Raw genomic sequence first — 22,101 nt, forward strand, 5'->3', positions numbered from 1 at the left:
GTTTCAGCGGCTAAGTGGCGGTGTCAGCGGAGCATGTGTGGTCTTTTACGACCAAAAAATCTGCATGAAATCCTCACCGATTCCGGGACCAGTGAGGGGAGAGCAGCGGCGCCGGCTGAAACTCCCGGTTCCCGCACTGAAAACAGCCGGGGAATGGCCAGGCCACTGGTCATGCACGCGCATGGCTCATGACCTGCAGCAATCACGCCATACAATGTGGCACTACCACGCCGGCTTTCCGCATGACTGAGACTTCACGTGTCCCGCGCAGTTGGGCCCTTGGCCCACGGGTGGCTCGGCTGCACAGAAGGGGAAGGAAAACGAGCGGTCGGTCTTTAATACTGTATCTTTTCACCCCTTCTGTACTGTATCTTTTCTGTGGTTCTACGGTACTAAAAGCTTGGTCAAGGAGCTGAGATGTTTGGAGTGTCTTAAAGGAGGAGGCAGACAGATCAAGACAGGGTGGAGGTTTACAGAGGGACTTCCGGAGCTTATAGCCCAGGCAGCTAAAGGCTCAACCAAAATTAGGGATATTCAAAAGATGAGAATTTGAAGGTTTTGAGGCTGGAGGTGATTACAGAGGAAGGGAGGGACCAGGAAATGGATGAATTTGAAAACAAGGATGAAAATTCTAAAATGATGATGCTTAACCAGTGTAGTTCAGCGAGCATGGGGGAATGACTGAAACGGATTTGATGCAAATTAAGACATGGATAGCAGAGTTTTGGATGGTCTCAAGTTTATTGAATGTGGGAGAACAGAAGAAATAGGAACAGGGTTAGACCATTGAAGCCTCTGAAGCCACTTCTGCCGTTCCATACCCCATTTCACTTGATCCCCTGAGAAACCAAAAATCTGCCTAATGCAGCCTTAAACACACTCGGTGACTGAACGTCCACAACTCTCTGGGGTAGAGGATTCCAAAGATTCACAATCCGCTAGGTGACGACATTTCTCCACACCTCCATGCTGAATGAGCGTGCTCTTGTCCTGAAACCGTGCCCACGTGTTTCAGATTCCCCAGCTAGGGTGAAATACTCTCTCCCCCCTTCAGAATCTGGAGTCCCGAGGAGGAGTTGCACTAACTCTGAGGGAGAAAAATTAACTCGGGTTTTCTCTCCCTCCACAGAAGCCGCCAGACCTGCTGAGTTTTTCCAGAATGTTCCGCTTTTCATTCAGATTTCCAGCATCCTCAGTATTTTGCTTTTATTCCCTTTGGATACTTCAATGTTTCATTTCGATCCTGAGAGATTGGCCACGGACCGAGGTAAGGGTAGATTGTGGAGGTACAGACCACAATATTTCAATCCTCCTTCGATATCAGTTTGGTGTCAGACCATCCTTGAACAGAAAAAAGGGACAGGAATAAACCCAGCAACTATCGGCCAGTTAGCCTAACTTGATCACGGGGAATACAGTGACATTGTATTAAAGAAAGGGCAGCACGGCGGCACAGTGGTTAGCACGGCTGCCTCAACAGCATCAGGGACCCGGTTTCGATTCCGGCCTCGGGTCACTGTCGATGTGGAGTTTGCACGTTCTTCCCGTGACTGCGTGGGTTTCCTCCGGGTGCTCCGGTTTCCTCCCGCAGTCCAAAGATGTGCAGGTTAGGTGGATTGGCCATTCTAAAATTGCCCTTAGTGTCCAAAAAGTTTGGATGGGGTTGCTGGGTTACGGGGATAGGATGGAGGTGTGGGCTTGGGTCGGGTACTCGTTCCAAAGGCCGGTTCAGATTCGATGGGCCGAATGGCCTCCTTCTGCACTGTAAATTCTATGATTCTAAGATTCTAAGAATTGTCTGTGTTCAATTGCCCCTAGGTGGGGAGATGGGGATAGTGAGGGGGAGTTGGCCTAGGTAGGGTGCTCTTTCAGAGGGTTGGTGAAGGTTCAATGGGCCGAATGGCCTCCTTCTGCACCACAGGGATTCTATGAATACATCACTATCATCAACAAGAAGCCAAAAACATTTTGAATGAGAATGCTTCAAGTCATTCACCAAGAACGCATCAGAGTGTATCAGCATTGTATCCAAGAATGCGTGTGTTACCTCCACAATCCATTGAGGTTTTGCATGAGTATGTTCAATGTTATCCTCAGAATGCATCAGCGTTATATTGAATTAACATCAATGTTATCTTTGGAGTTCCACAGGGTGATAATGAATAACACAGCAGCATCATTGTGAAGAATGTAGTTATGCCAACCACATGAATGGGTCAACATAACACTCTAAAACATTACCATTATAAACAAGACGTTATTCTGAAGAATGCAGTGCTGTCGCCATAAATGAGTCAATGTTATCCACGGCGGTGCTTCAGAATTAACAGGCATCAAGCATATCCTCCCCACCAATACAACATCCACAACACGACATCAGTGTTCTCCACAATGTATCTGCTGAGAACACATTGATATTATCTCGAAGACTGTACATCGGTTTATCTTCAGAATGCACCCATGCTATCTGTAAGAATGCATCAGTACTGGCATTAGCATTATCCGAATACCGCATCAGATGTCTGCCCAAAAGCACACCAATATTACCGAAGAACAGCATAATTGCTTCTCTCAAAATGTATCACCTTTGTCCCCAAACTTCCATCAGCTTTATTTCATGAAATGCATCGTTTTCTCCGGGAATGCATCATCATTCACCTCAGAGATTGACGAATAGAATCTTTGGATTCACAGATTGTGTCAACGTCATTTCCAAGAAAGTACCGGTGTTATTCCTAAAAATGCATCAATATCCCTCAGTATTCATCAGAGTTTCCAAGATTGCATCAATACTATGCCTCGACGCTATCGGCGGAAATTCAATATTCTCCACAAAAACGTATCTTTATCCATAAGAATGCAGAGAATTTGGGCGGAATTCTTTGATCCTGAGGCTCAGTGTTGACGTCGTCGTAAATGCCGTCGCATTTTTCGACGGCGTCAACATGCCCTCAGGATCAGTGATTCTGAACCCTACAGGGGGCCAGCACGGCACTAGAGCGAGCCAGGCCACTCCAGCTGCCGATCCCGGTGTCAGATGGGTGCCGTGGGTCTGTGCATGCGCAGTGGGACCAGCAATTGCGCGCATGCACGGTGGCTCCCTTCTCCGCGCTGGCTCTGACACAACATGGCGAAGGGCTACAGGGTCCGGCGCGGAACAAAAGAGGCCCGCTAGCCCGAGACGCCGGGTCGCCGATCGGTAGGCCACAGCGGAGGGCCCCCCCACCCCCCGGGGTCGGACCCCCCTTTCCTCCCACAACCAGGCCGTCCCCGGATGCACGCACGCCGAGGTCCCGCCGGGTAAGACCACACGTCGACGGTGCCGGCGGGACCCGGATTATTTGCACGGCCGCTTGGCCCATTCCGGCCAGAGAATCGCCGGCGCTGCCCCAGACTGGCACCACGCCAACCGCGCCAGCGCCAATGACGCCGATTCTCCGCTCTCTGGTAGAATGGGTGGACAAGTGGCAGATGAAATGTAATGCAGAACAAGGAACGGCATGGTAAACTAAAGGATGCAATTCCAAAGAACAAAGAAAAGTACAGCACAGGAACAGGCCCTTCGGCCCTCCAAGCTTGTGCCGACCATGCTGCCCGTCTAAACTAAAATCTTCCACACTTCCGAGGTCCGTATCCCTCTATTCCCATCCTAATTCATGTATTCGTCAAGATGCCCCTTAAACGTCACTATCATCCCAGCTTCCACCACCTCCTCCGGCAGCGCGTTCTAGGCACCCACTACCCTCTGTGTAAAAAACTTGCCTCGTATATCTCCTCTAAACCTTGCCCCTTGCACCTTAAACCTATGCCTCCTAGTAATTGACCCTTCTACCCTGGGAAAAAGTCTCTGACTATCCACTCTGTCTATGCCCCTCATAATTTTGTAGACCTCTATCAGGTCGACCCTCAACCTCCGTCGTTCCAGTGAGAACAAACCGAGTTTATTCAACCTCTCCTCATAGCTATTGCCCTCCATACCAGGCAACATCCTGGTAAATCTCTTCTGCACCCTTTCTGAAGCCTCCACATCCTTCTGGTAGTGTGGCGACCAGAATTGAACACTATACTCCAAGTGTGGCCTAACTAAGGTTCTATACAGTTGCAACATGACTTGCCAATTCTTATACTCAATGCCCCGGCCAATGAAGGCAAGCATGCCGTATGTCTCCTTGACTACCATCTCCACTTGTGTTGCCCCTTTCAGGGACCTGTGGACCTGTACACCTAGATCTCTCTGGCTGTCAATACTCTTGAGTGTTCTACCATTCACTGTATATTCCCTACCTGTATTATACCTCCCAAAATGCATCACCTCACATTTGTCCGGATTAAACTCCATCTTCCATCTCGCCGCTCAAGTCTCCAAACGATCAAAATCCTGCTGTATCCTCTGACAGTCCTCATCGCTATCCGCAATTCCACCAACCTTTGTGTCGTCTGCAAACTTACTAATCAGACCAGTTACATTTTCCTCCAAATCATTTATATATACTACGAACAGCAAAGGTCCCAGTACTGATCCCTGCTGAACACCACGAGTCACAGCCCTCCAATCAGAAAAGCACCCTTCCATTGCTACTCTCTGCCTTCTATTTTTTTATTTTTTATTTTATTTTTATAAATTTAGATTACCCAATTATTTTTTTTCCAATTAAGGGGCAATTTAGCGTGGCCAATCCACCTACTCTGCACATTTTTGGGTTGTGGGGGCGAAACCCACGCAGACACGGGGAGAATGTGCAAACTCCACACGGACAGTGACCCAGAGCCGGGTTCGAACCTGGGACCTCAGCGCCGTGAGGCGGTTGTGCTAACCACTAGGCCACCGTGCTGCCCCTCTCTGCCTTCTATGACCTAGCCAGTTCTGTATCCGTCTTGCCAGCTCATCTCTGATCCTGTGTGACTTCACCTTTTGTACCAGTCTGCCATGAAGGACCTTGTCAAAGGCCTTACTAAAGCCCATGTAGACAACATCCACTGCCCTACCAGCATCAATCATCTTTGTGACCTCCTCGAAAAACTCTATCTAGTGAGTCACGACCTCCCCTTCACAAAACCATGCTGCCTCTCGCTAATGCGACCACTTGCTTCCAAATGGGAGTAGATCCTGTCTCGAAGAATTCTCTCCAGTAATTTCCCTAACACTGACGTATGGCTCACCGGCTTGTAGCTCCCTGGATTATCCTTGCTACCCTTCTTAAACAAAGGAACAACATTGGCTATTCTGGGGGCATTTGTGCACAAATCACTGAATAAGGCAGGACAGGTTGAGAAAGCAGAATCCTGGGCAAGGCAGAGAGTACACATGCAAGATAGTCATGGCCAAGCTTCAAATATACTGGCTCAGCCTCACCTGGAGCATTGCTTCCAATTCTGGGCACTATTCTTCAAAGAGGATATGACGGTGTCAGATAGGGCGTAGAAACTCTGATAATGAGAGACTTCAGTCATGTGGATAGGATTGGAGAAGCTGGGGCTGTTCTCACTACAGGTGAGAAGGTTGACAGGAGATGGGAGCGAGGTGTTCAAAATCAAACTCTGGTTGGGGTAGATGGAGAGAAACTGCTCCCTTTGGTGCAAGAGTCGAGAACAAGAGGACACTGGATCGGGAAAAGCATCAGAGGTGACATGAGGAAAAGCTCTTTTAGGCTATGATTGGTTAGGATTTCTAATGCACTGCCTGGGAATGTAGTGGCGGCAGATTCAATCAGAGCTTTAAAAAGGGAATTTGATAATGATCCGAAGGGGAAATAATTTGCCGGTTTATGTTGAAAAGGAGTGGTGGTGGGACTAGCTGAGTTGCACTGGCAGAAGGCCAGCACGGACACAGTGGGCCAAATGGCCTCCATCTGTGCTGTAGGAAATCTGAGTATCACCGCCCCTGCCTCTCTCTGCTCCTATGGCTCAGTGGGCAGTGTGCCTGCCTGCAATCCTGAAACTCCCGACTGTGGACTTGTAGGCAAACACAGCCAAACAAGCTGATAATCGATGTGCTAATCTGTCCAACATGCCCATGGCAGGCATTAAAAGTTGCAGATATTCCTGGCCAACCATGCTTGACAGAGAGTGGTTCCCTCAAAATACAAAAATTGTCTTTCGAACCCAGAGGTAGATGCCTGCAGATTATAGGTGAATCTCTCTCCATTTGAATCCATTTTTTCTCATTTCTCCCTGCCAGTAATACTCTCCTTTCCTGTGCTTCCTTTTATCTATTTGTTTGTCTTTCACAGAATGCGGGTGTCACAAGATACATATCCCAAAATGCCACTTGATAAGTGGGTGATGAGTGCCTTTTTGAAACATCGCAGTCCATGTGGCATAGGTACATCCACTGCTCTATAGAGACAAAACCAGGAGATCAAGCATTGGCATTCATCAAAACAGAATATGAGTGATGCAACTTGTTAGACCATAAGACATAGGAGCAGAATTAGGCCACTTGGCCCATCGAGTCTGCTCCACCTTTCAATCATGGCTGGTATTTTCTCATCCCCATTTGCCTGCCTTCTCCCCATAACCCCTGATCCCCTTATTAATCAAGAGCCTATCTATCTCTGTCTTAAAGACGCTCAGTGATTTGGCCTCCACAGCCTTCTGCAGCAAAGAGTTTCACAGATTCACCACCCTCTGGCTGAAGAAATTCCTCCTCATCTCTGTTTTAAAGGAACGACCTTTAATCTGAGATAGTGTCCTCTTGTTCTAGTTTCTCCTACAAGTGGAAACATCCTCTCCACATCCACTCTATCGAGGTCTCGCAGTATTCCGTAAGTTTCATTAAAATTCCCCCTCATCCTACAGACCCAGAGTCCCCAACTGTTCCTCATACGACAAGTTCTTCATTCCAGGGATCATTCTTGTGAACCACCTCTGGACCCTTTCCAAGGCCAGCACATCCTTCCTCAGATACGGGGCCCAAAACTGCTCACAATACTCCAAATGGGGTCTGACCAGAGCCTTATACAGCTTTAGAAGTACATCCCTACTCTTGCATTCTAGCCCTCTTGACATGAATGCTAACGTTGCATTTACCTTCCTAACTGCCAACCGAACCTGCACATTAACCTTAAGAGAATCATGAACAAGGACTCCCAAGTGCCTTTATGCTTCTGTATTCCTAAGCATTTCCCCATTTAGAAAATAGTTGAAGCCTCCATTCCTCCTTCCAAAGTGCACAACCTCACTCTTTTCCATCTGCCACTTCTTTGCACTCTCGTCGTCTGTCCAAATCCTTCTTCAGCCACCCTGCTTCTTCTGCACTACCTGTCCTTCTACAAATCTTTGTATCATCTGCTAACTTAACAACCGTGCCTTCAGTTCCTTCTTTCAGATCATTAATATATATTAATGTGAAAAGTTGTGATCCCAGCACCTAGCTTTGAGGCACTCCACTAGTCACCGGCTGTCATTCTGAAAAAGATCCCTTGAGCCCCACTCTCTGCCCGTCAGCCAATCCTATATCCATTGTGTTGATGACCATTTGTTAACAAAAAGAGGTTTGGCAACACCAATTTTAATATGGATGATATTGCTGCTGAAAGTAACGTACTAACACAAGACGCTGTCTGTTATCTCATACAGGAATTAACCCCTTTACTTTCAATAGGTTATTGCCTATATTAAATTTGCTGACAGAACAATATTATAAACAATGTTTGGCACCCACTAGTTGGCTGAATGGGCCAGACACAATTACAAGCCATGATAATATTTTTTTATAGAATTGCTTTCTTGGTGTGGTCACAGAAGGTGAAAAGCTGCCATCCTAGTGTGGCCCATCATTTGGCAAGCCAAAGAGTTTTGCAGTTTTTTTTCAAAATGAAGGAGGATGAGGAGGTGGAGAGGGGCAGGTGACATTGTGGAGACCGAATTGGTCAGGGGTGGTAACCAGGCACCTACCATCCCCATAAGCCCCATTTGATATTGATTTTCATTGGTGTAGAATTCAAAGGTGCTTTGCAATTCTGTCCAAGTTGAATATTCAGCCCCCAGCGTTCATTTAAAGAGCGATTGTGCAGATTTGAGGGATATTGGGAATCATTGCTGAAGCAGGCTTCTTTGCTCCATATTGTGCAATACCCTTGCTCCAATGTCTTACCACTTGATGGATAATCTTCTTCGATGACAGCGATGGGCGGCTTCTCCACATGATAGACAGGCGGAGATCTGGAATCTGCGGGGGAAGAATGAACACATTACTGTTCCCTTTGCAAAGGTGACTTGCTTCTGCCATCCATCATTCGCGATTGTGAGTTGTTGCTTTAAGAAAAGGGAGGGTGCAACATCACTCACTTCTTCGAGCGGAGCCTTGGGCTGCTTGTACATTTGCTCTGAGCTGTACAGATGCGGTGACTAGCAGGAAACTGAGGAGAAGCAGCCTGGTAACCATGGAGAGTCGCTGCTGTGAAGAGACATGTGCTGCCTCCCGGGCACCGGCCCTTCAGCTGAATGTTGCAACCTGGTCCGCTCACCTGGCAACCGCATTGTGACGTCAGCGCGCTGGATACACTGCAGCCCCGCCCTCAGCTCGACTCACCCGGGCTAGAACGCAGGTAACAGAGAGAATCCAAAATCTACACTATATGTGGACAGGTAACAGAGAGAGTCCAAAATCTACACTGTATATGGACAGGGAACAGAGAGAGTCCATAATCTACGCTGTATATGGACAGGTAACAGAGAGAATCCAAAATCTACACTATATGTGGACAGGTAACAGAGAGAATCCAAAATCTACACTATATGTGGACAGGTAACAGAGTCCAAAATCTACACTGTATATGGGCAGGGAACAGAGAGAGTCCATAATCTACATCGACTATGTGGACAGGTAACAGAGAGAGTCCAAAATCTACACTATATATGGACAGGTAACAGAGAGAGTCCAAAATCTACACTATATATGGACAGGTAACAGAGAGAGTCCAAAATCTACACTATATATGGACAGGTAACAGAGAGAGTCCAAACTCTACACTGTATATGGACAGGGAACAGAGAGAGTCCAAAATCTACACTGTATGTGGACAGGTAACAGAGAGAATCCAAAATCTACACTATTTGTGGACAGGTAACAGAGAGAATCCAAAATCTAACTATATATGGACAGGTAACAGAGAGAGTCCAAAATCTACACTGTATATGGACAGGTAACAGAGAGAATCCAAAATCTACACTATATGTGGACAGGTAACAGAGTCCAAAATCTACACTGTATATGGACAGGGAACAGAGAGAGTCCATAATCTACACTGACTCTATGTAGACAGGTAACAGAGAGAGTCCATAATCTACACTGACTCTATGTGGACAGGTAACAGAGAGAGTCCAAAATCTACACTGTATATGGACAGGTAACAGAGAGAATCCAAAATCTACACTGTATATGGACAGGTAACAGAGAAGGTCCAAAATCTACACTGTATATGGACAGGTAACAGAGAGAATCCAAAATCTACACTGATTGTATGTGGACAGGGAACGGAGAGAGTCCAAAATCTACACTGATTGTATGTGGACAGGTAACAGAGAGAGTCCAAAATCTACACTGTATATGAACAGGTAATAGAGAGTCCAACATCTACACTGTATATGGACAGGTAACAGAGAGAGTCCAAAATCTACACGGTACGTGGACAGGTAATAGAGAGTCCAACATCTACACTGTATATGGACAGGTAACAGAGAGAGTCCAACATCTACACTGATTGTAAGTGGACAGGGAACAGAGAGAGTCCAAAATCTACACTGTATATGGACAGGTAACAGCGAGAGTCCAAAATCTACACGGTATGTGGACAGGTAATAGAGAGTCCAACATCTACACTGTATATGGACAGGTAACAGAGAGAGTCCAACATCTACACTGATTGTATGTGGACAGGGAACGGAGAGAGTCCAAAATCTACACTGTATATGGACAGGTAACAGAGAGAGTCCAAAATCTACACTATATATGGGCAGGTAACAGAGAGAGTCCAAAATCTACACTGTATATGGACAGGGAACAGAGAGTGTCCATAATCTACACTGACTCTATGTGGACAGGTAACAGAGAAAGTCCAAAATCTACACTAATTGTATGTGGACAGGGAACAGAGAAAGTCCAAAATCTACACTAATTGTATGTGGACAGGGAACAGAGAAAGTCCAAAATCTACACTGTATGTGGACAGGTAACAGAGAGAGTCCAAAATCTACACTGTATATGGACAGATAACAGAGAGAGTCCAACATTTACACTGTATGTGGACAGGTAACAGAGAGAGTCCAAAATCTGAGCTGACTGTATGTGGACAGATAACAGAGAGAGTCCAACATCTACACTGTATGTGGACAGGGAACAGAGAGAGTCCATAATCTACATCGACTATGTGGACAGGTAACAGAGAGAGTCCAAAATCTACACTATATATGGACAGGTAACAGAGAGAGTCCAAAATCTACACTATATATGGACAGGTAACAGAGAGAGTCCAAAATCTACACTATATATGGACAGGTAACAGAGAGAGTCCAAACTCTACACTGTATATGGACAGGGAACAGAGAGAGTCCAAAATCTACACTGTATGTGGACAGGTAACAGAGAGAATCCAAAATCTACACTATTTGTGGACAGGTAACAGAGAGAATCCAAAATCTAACTATATATGGACAGGTAACAGAGAGAGTCCAAAATCTACACTGTATATGGACAGGTAACAGAGAGAATCCAAAATCTACACTATATGTGGACAGGTAACAGAGTCCAAAATCTACACTGTATATGGACAGGGAACAGAGAGAGTCCATAATCTACACTGACTCTATGTAGACAGGTAACAGAGAGAGTCCATAATCTACACTGACTCTATGTGGACAGGTAACAGAGAGAGTCCAAAATCTACACTGTATATGGACAGGTAACAGAGAGAATCCAAAATCTACACTGTATATGGACAGGTAACAGAGAAGGTCCAAAATCTACACTGTATATGGACAGGTAACAGAGAGAATCCAAAATCTACACTGATTGTATGTGGACAGGGAACGGAGAGAGTCCAAAATCTACACTGATTGTATGTGGACAGGTAACAGAGAGAGTCCAAAATCTACACTGTATATGAACAGGTAATAGAGAGTCCAACATCTACACTGTATATGGACAGGTAACAGAGAGAGTCCAAAATCTACACGGTACGTGGACAGGTAATAGAGAGTCCAACATCTACACTGTATATGGACAGGTAACAGAGAGAGTCCAACATCTACACTGATTGTAAGTGGACAGGGAACAGAGAGAGTCCAAAATCTACACTGTATATGGACAGGTAACAGCGAGAGTCCAAAATCTACACGGTATGTGGACAGGTAATAGAGAGTCCAACATCTACACTGTATATGGACAGGTAACAGAGAGAGTCCAACATCTACACTGATTGTATGTGGACAGGGAACGGAGAGAGTCCAAAATCTACACTGTATATGGACAGGTAACAGAGAGAGTCCAAAATCTACACTATATATGGGCAGGTAACAGAGAGAGTCCAAAATCTACACTGTATATGGACAGGGAACAGAGAGTGTCCATAATCTACACTGACTCTATGTGGACAGGTAACAGAGAAAGTCCAAAATCTACACTAATTGTATGTGGACAGGGAACAGAGAAAGTCCAAAATCTACACTAATTGTATGTGGACAGGGAACAGAGAAAGTCCAAAATCTACACTGTATGTGGACAGGTAACAGAGAGAGTCCAAAATCTACACTGTATATGGACAGATAACAGAGAGAGTCCAACATTTACACTGTATGTGGACAGGTAACAGAGAGAGTCCAAAATCTGAGCTGACTGTATGTGGACAGATAACAGAGAGAGTCCAACATCTACACTGTATGTGGACAGGTAACAGAGAGAGTCCAAAATCTACACTGACTGTCAGTGTATAGATAAAAGAGAGAGTGCAGAAACTATACTGACTGTGTGTACAGGTAACAGAGATAGTCCCTGAAAATACACTGACTGTATGTGGACAGGTAACTGAGAGTGTCCAGAAAATACACTGACTGTATCTTGTTATGGGACAGTGTTTAGAGAACCCCAGAGTGTATCATGGAGTTCACCTGACTTTTACTAGATTGTGGTATGTGGAGCACACGGTCCACTCTGCAGGTGTGGTGCAGAGGAGCTTTGCAGTACTTTTAAATTAAAACAATGTTTATTTATAAAACCAGTTAACAGTTTAGAAAACCACAGTAAACATCTTAACAACTGTCAACACCAATAAATCCTCACAGAGTACAGTACTCGATAGATAACCCTTAATAAATTCCCAAACAACATCCGGAAGGCAAACTACCCTTTTTAATATAGAGATCAGGTTTAAATTCACTATTGAAAGCAGTCAGCACTTTGAAATCACCCAATTGATTCGGAGACAGTCTTTAGTTTGCAGAGAGAGATCCTTATACAGCTCCTAGCTTTGCCTGCAGCTATCCAGCTCTCAAAACTAAGCTAACCACACCCTGTAGCAAACAGCCTAAAACAAAAGTAAAGCAGACAGACAGCCCAGCTCCACCCATTCTCTGACATCACTGCAGCTCTCTAATAAACATACATTTCTTAAAGGTACACCCACTACAGCTATTTGATAAAGGTACTCTCACAATGTGGACAGTAACCGAGAGAGTCGAAAAACTACACTGACTATGTGGACAGGTAACAGAGAGAGTTCAAAATCTACACTGACTGTATGTGTACAGGTAACAGAGAGACCAAAAACTGCACTTCATTAGTAGCAGAGTTCGTGAATAACTATATTGACTGTATCTGAACAGGTAACAACGTGCCTCTTTAAACTACCTACTGATGGATCTGTACAGTTGGCAGCACCTAAAGTCTAAATTTGCCATCTACTGAACACATTGAATTAGGTAAGCAGCAATTCTCTTCTAGGCTGTTCTTTAGAGGAAGAATAATCCTAAAGGTACATGTTCAATTCAGTCTTCCAGTTGACCGACTACCTTTAGGGGTGACCACCAATTTACTTCCAGGTTAATGCTTTAAGGGAGGATATTTGGGTATGCGAGCTGGTGTTTTTTTTTAAGTATGACAACCTGTAAATAAATGTCCCAATGGCACAAGTCTCATAATGAGTTAATGAGACCGGCGTCTGTAGCACTGCTGCTACCGTGGTGAGGAGGTGGTGACCGCAGAATCATATCTGCTGTCTTATTTGCCATGTCTGATATGTAATTCCATTTGACTGAAATAGATCTGAATCTTAGGTGGGGCCTGCATGAGGTGACCAATGCAAAACATTCATGAACAGATCAAGACAAATTCCTGCTACAATGTCTGATTGGGCAATTTCAATTTAAAGTCTTTCACCTTTCCTGACCTCCGAGCATTCCAAAGTGCTTCATAATCAGTTAAAGACTTTTGAAGTGTAGTCACTGATGTACTGTGGCAGACAGGCAGCCATTTTGTGCACAGAGAGGTCCCACATAACGCAGCGGAAGCTTTCACCTCCACTTGAGGGGCCAGGCGGGGCGTCAACTTAACATCTTCTTGTTCACGACGCCCTATAATGCTCTTGCTCTTGTTTGGCCCTTGTTCCCCACTGTAACCAATCACTATTTGGCGATGTACTTTGTTGATTATTCTTTTTGTCTGCTATGTACGTACTGTGTATGTCCCCTCGGCCACAGATAAATACTTTTCACTGTACATCGGTACATGTGACAATAAATCAATTAATCAATGTTTGGAAAATATGTGGACCCAGAACAGGAAACCCTGAAGCAGAGTGTTGACGCCGTTGTAAAACTGGAGAGATGTAACAACGACATCATCGGACCGCAATGTGTAGCGATCGTCTGCCCTGCCGGAGGCTAGCATGGCACTGGAGCGACCCACGCCGCTCCAGCTGCCGATACCGCCGTCAAATGGGCGCCGCGGGTCTGCACATGTGCGCTGCGACCGGCGCGGATACGCGCATGCGTGGTAGCTTCCGTCTCCGCGCTGGCCCCAACGCACCATGGCGTAGGGCTACAGGGGCCGGCGCTGGCCCCAACGCACCATGGCGTAGGGCTACAGGGGCCGGCGCTGGCCCCAACGCACCATGGCGTAGGGCTACAGGGGCCAGCGCGGGGCAACGCACCATGGCGTAGGGCTACAGGGGCCGGCGCTGGCCCCAACGCACCATGGCGTAGGGCTACAGGGGCCGGCGCTGGCCCCAACACACCATGGCGTAGGGCTACAGGGGCCGGCGCTGGCCCCAACGCACCATGGCGTAGGGCTACAGGGGCCGGTGTGGGGCAACGCACCATGGCGTAGGGCTACAGGGGCCGGCGCTGGCCCCAACGCACCATGGCGTAGGGCTACAGGGGCCGGCGTGGGGCAACGCACCATGGCGTAGGGCTACAGGGGCCGGCGCGGGGCAACGCACCATGGCGTAGGGCTACAGGGGCCGGCGCTGGCCCCAACACACCATGGCGTAGGGCTACAGGGGCCGGCGCTGGCCCCAACACACCATGGCGTAGGGCTACAGGGGCCGGCGTGGGGCAACGCACCATGGCGTAGGGCTACAGGGGCCGGCGCTGGCCCCAACGCACCATGGCGTAGGGCTACAGGGGCCGGCGCTGGCCCCAACGCACCATGGCGTAGGGCTACAGGGGCCAGCGCGGGGCAACGCACCATGGCGTAGGGCTACAGGGGCCGGCGCTGGCCCCAACGCACCATGGCGTAGGGCTACAGGGGCCGGCGCTGGCCCCAACACACCATGGTGTAGGGCTACAGGGGCCGGCGCTGGGCAACGCACCATGGCGTAGGGCTACAGGGGCCGGCGCTGGCCCCAACGCACCATGGCGTAGGGCTACAGGGGCCGGCGCTGGGCAACGCACCATGGCGTAGGGCTACAGGGGCCGGCGCTGGCCCCAACGCACCATGGCGTAGGGCTACAGGGGCCGGCGCTGGCCCCAACGCACCATGGCGTAGGGCTACAGGGGCCGGTGTGGGGCAACGCACCATGGCGTAGGGCTACAGGGGCCGGCGCTGGCCCCAACGCACCATGGCGTAGGGCTACAGGGGCCGGCGTGGGGCAACGCACCATGGCGTAGGGCTACAGGGGCCGGCGCGGGGCAACGCACCATGGCGTAGGGCTACAGGGGCCGGCGCTGGCCCCAACACACCATGGCGTAGGGCTACAGGGGCCGGCGTGGGGCAACGCACCATGGCGTAGGGCTACAGGGGCCGCGCTGGCCCCAACGCACCATGGCGTAGGGCTACAGGGGCCGGCGCGGGGCAACGCACCATGGCGTAGGGCTACAGGGGCCGGCGTGGGGCAACGCACCATGGCGTAGGGCTACAGGGGCCGGCACGGGGCAACGCACCATGGCGTAGGGCTACAGGGGCCGGCGCTGGCCCCAACACACCATGGCGTAGGGCTACAGGGGCCGGCGCTGGCCCCAACGCACCATGGCGTAGGGCTACAGGGGCCGGCGTGGGGCAACGCACCATGGCGTAGGGCTACAGGGGCCGGCGTGGGGCAACGCACCATGGCGTAGGGCTACAGGGGCCGGCACGGGACAACGCACCATGGCGTAGGGCTACAGGTGCTGGCCCGGGGCAGCGCACCATGGCGTAGGGCTACAGGGGCCGGCGTGGGGCAACGCACCATGGCGTAGGGCTACAGGGGCCGGCGTGGGGCAACGCACCATGGCGTAGGGCTACAGGGGCCGGCGTGGGGCAACGCACCATGGCGTAGGGCTACAGGGGCCGGCGTGGGGCAACGCACCATGGCGTAGGGCTACAGGGGCCGGCGTGGCCCCAACACACCATGGCGTAGGGCTACAGGGGCCGGCGTGGGGCAACGCACCATGGCGTAGGGCTACAGGGGCCGGCGTGGGGCAACGCACAATGGCGTAGGGCTACAGGGGCTGGCGCGGGGCAATGCACCATGGCGTAGGGCTACAGGGGCCGGCGTGGGGCAATGCACCATGGCGTAGGGCTACAGGGGCTGGCGCGGGGCAATGCACCATGGCGTAGGGCTACAGGGGCCGGCGCTGGCCCCAACGCACCATGGCGTAGGGCTACAGGGGCCGGCGTGGGGCAACGCACCATGGCGTAGGGCTACAGGGGCCGGCGTGGGGCAACGCACCATGGCGTAGGGCTACAAGGGCCAGCGCTGGCCCCAACACACCATGGCGTAGGGCTACAGGGGCCGGCGTGGGGCAACGCACCATGGCGTAGGGCTACAGGGGCCAGCGTGGGGCAACGCACAATGGCGTAGGGCTACAGGGGCTGGCGCGGGGCAATGCACCATGGCGTAGGGCTACAGGGGCCGGCGTGGGGCAATGCACCATGGTGTAGGGCTACAGGGGCTGGCGCGGGGCAATGCACCATGGCGTAGGGCTACAGGGGCCGGCACAGGGCAATGCACCATGGCGTAGGGCTACAGGGGCCGGCGCTGGCCCCAACGCACCATGGCGTAGGGCTACAGGGGCCGGCGTGGGGCAACGCACCATGGCGTAGGGCTACAGGGGCCGGCGTGGGGCAAAGGAGGCCGGCCCAATGATCGGTAGGCCCCGATCGTGGGACAGGCCACGGAGAGGCCCCCCCCCCCCCCCCCCCCCCCCGGGGCCGGAACCCCCCCTCCTCCCCACGGGGCCGCCCCTGACAGGATGGACACTGAGGTCCCGCTGGCTAAGACCAGATGTGAACGGTGCCAGCGGGACTCGGGCATTTGTGGGCGGCCACTGGGCCTATCCCGGGCGGAGAATCGCCGGGGGGGGGCCGGCCTGTAGAGCGGCCTCTGACCGGCGCCGCGCCGGCACCGATGGCGCCGATTCTCCGGTCACCAGAGAATTTGGGGACTGGCATCGGGGCATCACTCACGCGAATCGTGCCCGGCCCGTTGATTCTCCGACCCGGCGTGGGCTGAGAGAATCCCGCCCCAAGTTCTTTGCTGGAAGCAGGAATTCCACCTGTGATTTGCATCAATTCTGTGTGAAAGCCGTGACTCTCACTTTAAATGTCCTGTAAAGTGTGCAATCTCTGTTCAGCACAAGCACATCTGGTGCAACAAGCTTTTTCCTTTAACAAACTGATTACAGAATTTTCCACCAGAGGGAGCTCTTAGCCTGGGTTCACTCTAAAGTTTTCTGTCAGTGTGAGAACAGTTGCCCTGTGTAAAGTTTTCTGCCAGCAACTGGACACAAAGTGTAAAACTTCAGACGCAGTGCTGCAAAATCTAAAGTTGTTCCAATACCGCAATTCAGCGGACTCGAGGCGAAGTCCGGCTTTGAGCGTGTTCGGTGGGGACTTTCGCGCATTGCCGAGATCATGGCCTGTATTCAACAGCAATAGTGTGAGCACAAAGTTAGAGTGCATTCCCCAACAGCAGGGGGAGTAAGTTTGAGGATATTCCTGGCACGTTGATTGGGAATGCAAACTCCATTCAAACCAAAGAAGTATTTGTGCAAGGGCAGCATTTTCAATGAGAAGTAGTCTTAAATTCTCCAAAAAAAAAACTGGAGAAGCTGTGGAGGGTAAATAAGTGTGTTCACGGGCTGAATGATGCATCCAGAATGTGACATTTTTCAGTGAGGTCTGTCCTGCTAGAAACTGGTTGTTTTCAGCTAAAAGCAGATCCACCCACATGTTTTTGGAATGACGACAGAATCCAAGCATGTATTTTCTTAATGCACAGAGATAATGTTGTGTGGTGGTGGGGGGAGGGGGGAGGGAAATGGGGGGGTTGCACCTATGACAATTGAGTCATGTGTGATTGATAAAATTAACAGATTTTTTGAAACTGGAAGCGGGTTTCTGGCGCTGTTAAATTGAAAAGTTTGGACATTAGGCCTAACCCTAATTCGGCATTCTTAACCGAGAACATCAATAAGATTGCGATAAACGGGTTCCTCAGGGTAGTGTTCTAGGTCCAACCATCTTTAGCTGCTTCATCAATGATCTGCCTTCCCTCATAAGGTCAGAAGTGGGGGTGTTTGTGGACGACTGCACAATGTTCAGCACCATTCGTGACTCCTCAGATACTGAAGCAATCCAAGTCCAAATGCAGCAAGACCTGGACAATATCCAGTCTTGGGCTGACAAGTGGTAAGTTACATTCACGCCACACAAGTGCCAGGCAATGACCATCTCCTACAAGAGAGGATCTAACCATCGCTCCATGACATTCAATGGGATTACCATCGCTGATTCCCCCACAATCAACATCCTGGGGGTTACCATTGACCAGAAACTGAACTGGACCCAGCCACATTAATACTGTGGCTACCAGGGCAGGTCAAAGTCTAGGAATCTTGCGGTGAGTAACTCACCTCCTGACCCCCCAAAGCCTGTCCACCATCTACAAGGCACAAGTCAGGAGTGTGATGGTATACTCTCCACTTGCCTGGATTAGTGCAGCTCCAACAACACTCAAGAGGCTAGACACTATCCATAAGACCATAAGACATAGGAGCAGAATTAGGCCACTCAGCCCGTCGAGTCTGCTCCGCCATTCAATCATGGCTGATAAGTTTCTCATCCCCATTCTCCTGCTTTCTCCCCATAACCCCTGACCTCCTTATTGATCAAAAACCTATCTATCTCTGTCTGAAAGACACTCAGTGATTTGGCCTCCGCAGCCTTCTGTGGCATCCAGGACAAAGCAGCCCGCTTGATTGCTCCTCTTTCAACAAACATTCAAACAGTCCATCACCGACGAACAATGGAAGCCGTGTGTACCATCTACAAGATGCACTGTGGTAACTCACCAAGGTTCCTTCGACAGCACCTTCCAAATCCACGACCACTACCATCTAGAATGACAGGAGCAGCAGGTACCTGGTAACCCCACCATCTGGAGGTTCCCCTCCAAATCACTCACCACCCTGACTTGGAAATATATTGTCGTTCCTTTGCTGTGGCTGGGACAAAATCTTGGAACACCCTCCCTAACAGCACAGTGGGTGTACCTACACTTCAAGGACTGCAGCGATTCAAGGGAGGGTGAACTGCGACAAGGATGCAGGGATCCTACAGCTTCATGTGGACAGGTTGGGCGAGTGGGCAAATCAATGCAGATGCAGAATTATTTGGATAAGTGTGAGGTTATTTACTTTGGAAGCAAAAATAGGAACTATCTGAATGGTTGCAAATTGGGAGAGGGGAGTGTGCAGCGGGACCTGGGTGTCCTTGTGTACCAGTCGCTGAAGGTAAGCATGCAGGTGCAGCAGGCGGTAAAGAAGGTAATGGTATGTTGGCCTTCATTGCGAGAGGTTTCGAGTATAGAAGCAGGGATGTGTTGCTGCAATTGTACAGGGCCTTGGTGAGGCCACACCTAGAATATAGTGTACAGTTTTGGTCTCCTTCTCTGAGGAAGGATGTTTTTGCTCTCGAGGGAGTGCAGCGAAGGTTTACCAGACTGATTCCAGGGATGGCGGGACTGTCACATGAGGAGAGATTGACTATATTGGGATTGGAAGAAGTCTTACAACACCAGGTTAAAGTCCAACAGGTTTGTTTCAAACACGAGCTTTCGGAGCACGGCTCCTTCTTCAGGTGAATGGAAAGGCTTGTTCCAGAAATGTTTATATAGACACAGTCAGAGATGCCCCGGAATGCGAGCACCTGCAGGCAATCAAATCATCAAAGATGCAGAGAGAGAGGTAACTCCAGGTTAAAGAGGTGTGAATTGTCCCAAGCCAGTTCAGTCGGTAGGCCTCTGCAAGTCCAGGCTTGTTGGTGGGGGGCGAATGTAATGCGACATGAATCCCAGATCCCGGTTGAGTCCGCATTCATGCGTGCGGAACTTAGCTATAAGTTTTTGCTCAGCAATTTTGCGTTGTCGCGTCTCCTGAAGGCCTCCTTGTAGGATGCTGACCCGGAGATCAGAGGCTGAATGTCCTTGACTGCTGAAGTGTTCCCCAACTGGAAGGGAACAGTCCTGCCTGTTGATAGTCGCACGATGCCCGTTTATTCGTTGTCGAACTGGCTTGGGACAATTCACACCTCTTTAACCTGGAGTTACCTCTCTCTCTGCATCTTTGATGATTTGATTGCCTGCAGGTGCTCGCATTCCGGGGCATCTCTGACTGTGTCTATATAAACATTTCTGGAACAAGCCTTTCCACTCACCTGAAGAAGGAGCCGTGCTCCGAAAGCTCGTGTTTGAAACAAACCTGTTGGACTTTAACCTGGTGTTGTAAGACTTCTTACTGTGCTCAACCCAGTCCAACGCTGGCATCTCCACATCATATATTGGGATTGTTATCGCTGGAATTCAGAAGAATGAGGGGGGATCTCATAGAGACTTATAAAATTCTAACAGGACTAGACAGGGAAGATGCAGGGAAGATGTTACCAATGATCGGTGTGTCCAGAACCAGGGGTCACAGTCTGAGGATTCAAGGTAAACCATTTTGGACAGAGATAAGGAGATACTTCTTCACACAAAGAGTGGTGAGCCTGTGGAATTCATTGCCACAGGAAGTAGTTGTTGCTAAAACTTTGAATATATTCAAGAGACACTGGATATAGTACTTGGGAAGAATGTGATCAAAGGATATGGGGAGAAAGCAGGATTAGGCTATTGAGTTGGATGATCAGCCATGATCGTGATAAATGGCGGAGCAGGCTCGAAGGGCCAAAATGCCTCCTCCTGCTCCTATCTTCTACATATCTATGTATCTATGATCACCTACCAGTGGCACAGTGGTTAGCACTGCTGCCTCACAGCTCCAGGGCCCTGGGTTCAATTCCGGCCTCGGGTGACTGTCCGTGTCGAGTTGCATGTTCTCCCCGTGTCTGCGTGTGTTTCCTCTGGGTGCTCCAGTTTCCTCCCACAGTCCAAAGGTTTGCAAGTTAGGTGGATTGGCCGTGATCAATGCGTGAGGTTACGGAGATAGGGCAGGGGAGTGGGCCGAGGTAGAGTGTTCTTTCGGATGGTCGGTGCAGACTTGATGAGCTGAGTGGCATCCTTCTGCATTGTAGGAATTCTATGGATTAATGCCAATTGCGACACTATGTCCATGTCCCTTGATGTCAATAGGCTCCAGAAATCTATTGATATCTGTCTTGAAGATGCTCAATGATTGAACCTCCACAGCCTCTGAGGTAAAGAACTCCAAAGATTCCCCAGTCTGAGTCGCTTCAGTCTTTAATGACCCACCCTTTATTCTGAGACCATGTCCGCTGGTTCTAAACTCACCAGCCAGGGGAAACACCCCGTCCACATCCTTCCTCTCACACCCTGTAAGAATTTTGTACGTTTCAATGAAATCACCTCTCAGTCTTCAAAATTCTCTGTACTACAGACCCAGTCCCCTCATTCTGTCCTCATTCCATCTTCTCCCTGGGCCTCCTGGTCACCCAGCAGCCCGTCCTGCTCGGCTCCAGCGCTGTTGGGACTGCTGGAGCTGTCAGCCAATCAGATTGTCTGGACTCTCACGGGCCGGACTGCTTCCCATTGAAGGTCGGAAGCCTTGTGGAGCGTCGGTCAGTGCAGAACCAACTTTACTTCAATTGGGGCATCGCCACGCCCCCACCTTGCCCAGACCAAAAGTTCAACCCACTATCTCCTTATTCCTCTTGGTGTCGAGCTTTGTTCAATATTGCTCCTTGCAGAGCCTTAGGACATTTTGTTACGTTGAATGTGTCAGATGACTATAAGTTATTATTGTTATCCTTTCAGCATATCTTCTATTTGTTTTTCCCTGCATGTACTCACCTAGCTTCTCTTTAACTTTATCTATACTATTCACCTCAACCACTGATGTACAAGGTTCGGTAGGTCTCATAGGAGGTGCTGAGTCTTGTAAAGTTTAACAGTAAACGTTTATTAACTACTCATAGCTGGGCAGCACGGTGGCACAGTGGGTTAGCATTGCTGCCTCATGGCGCCGAGGTCCCGGGTTCGATCCTGGCTCTGGGTCACTGATCGTGTGGAGTTTGCACATTCTCCCCGTGTCATAGACATAGACATAGAATTTACAGTGCAGAAGGAGGCCATTCGGCCCATCGAGTCTGCACCGGCTCCAGGAAAGATCATCCTACCCAACGTTAACACCTCCACCCTATCCCCATAACCCAGTAACCCCACCCAACATTAA

The 22,101-nt window shown here is 49.6% G+C and overlaps 1 protein-coding gene across 1 annotated transcript in view; it reads right to left on the reverse strand.

Annotated features, from left to right (window-relative positions):
• LOC119952384 overlaps nt 1-8,428 on the reverse strand; it is a 397,406-nt gene extending 388,978 nt beyond the window's left edge. The window contains exons 1-2 of the mRNA XM_038776091.1: nt 8,290-8,428; nt 8,096-8,170 (exon numbers count right to left, since the gene is read on the reverse strand). Of these exons, the coding sequence (XP_038632019.1) occupies nt 8,096-8,170; nt 8,290-8,386 (172 nt within the window). The 5' untranslated portion in view covers nt 8,387-8,428. The remainder of the gene's footprint in view (nt 1-8,095; nt 8,171-8,289) is intronic.
• Between the last annotated feature and the right edge of the window lie 13,673 nt (nt 8,429-22,101).

The sequence above is a fragment of the Scyliorhinus canicula genome, chromosome 17, assembly GCF_902713615.1.
Source record: "Scyliorhinus canicula chromosome 17, sScyCan1.1, whole genome shotgun sequence".
Taxonomy (NCBI): domain Eukaryota; kingdom Metazoa; phylum Chordata; class Chondrichthyes; order Carcharhiniformes; family Scyliorhinidae; genus Scyliorhinus; species Scyliorhinus canicula.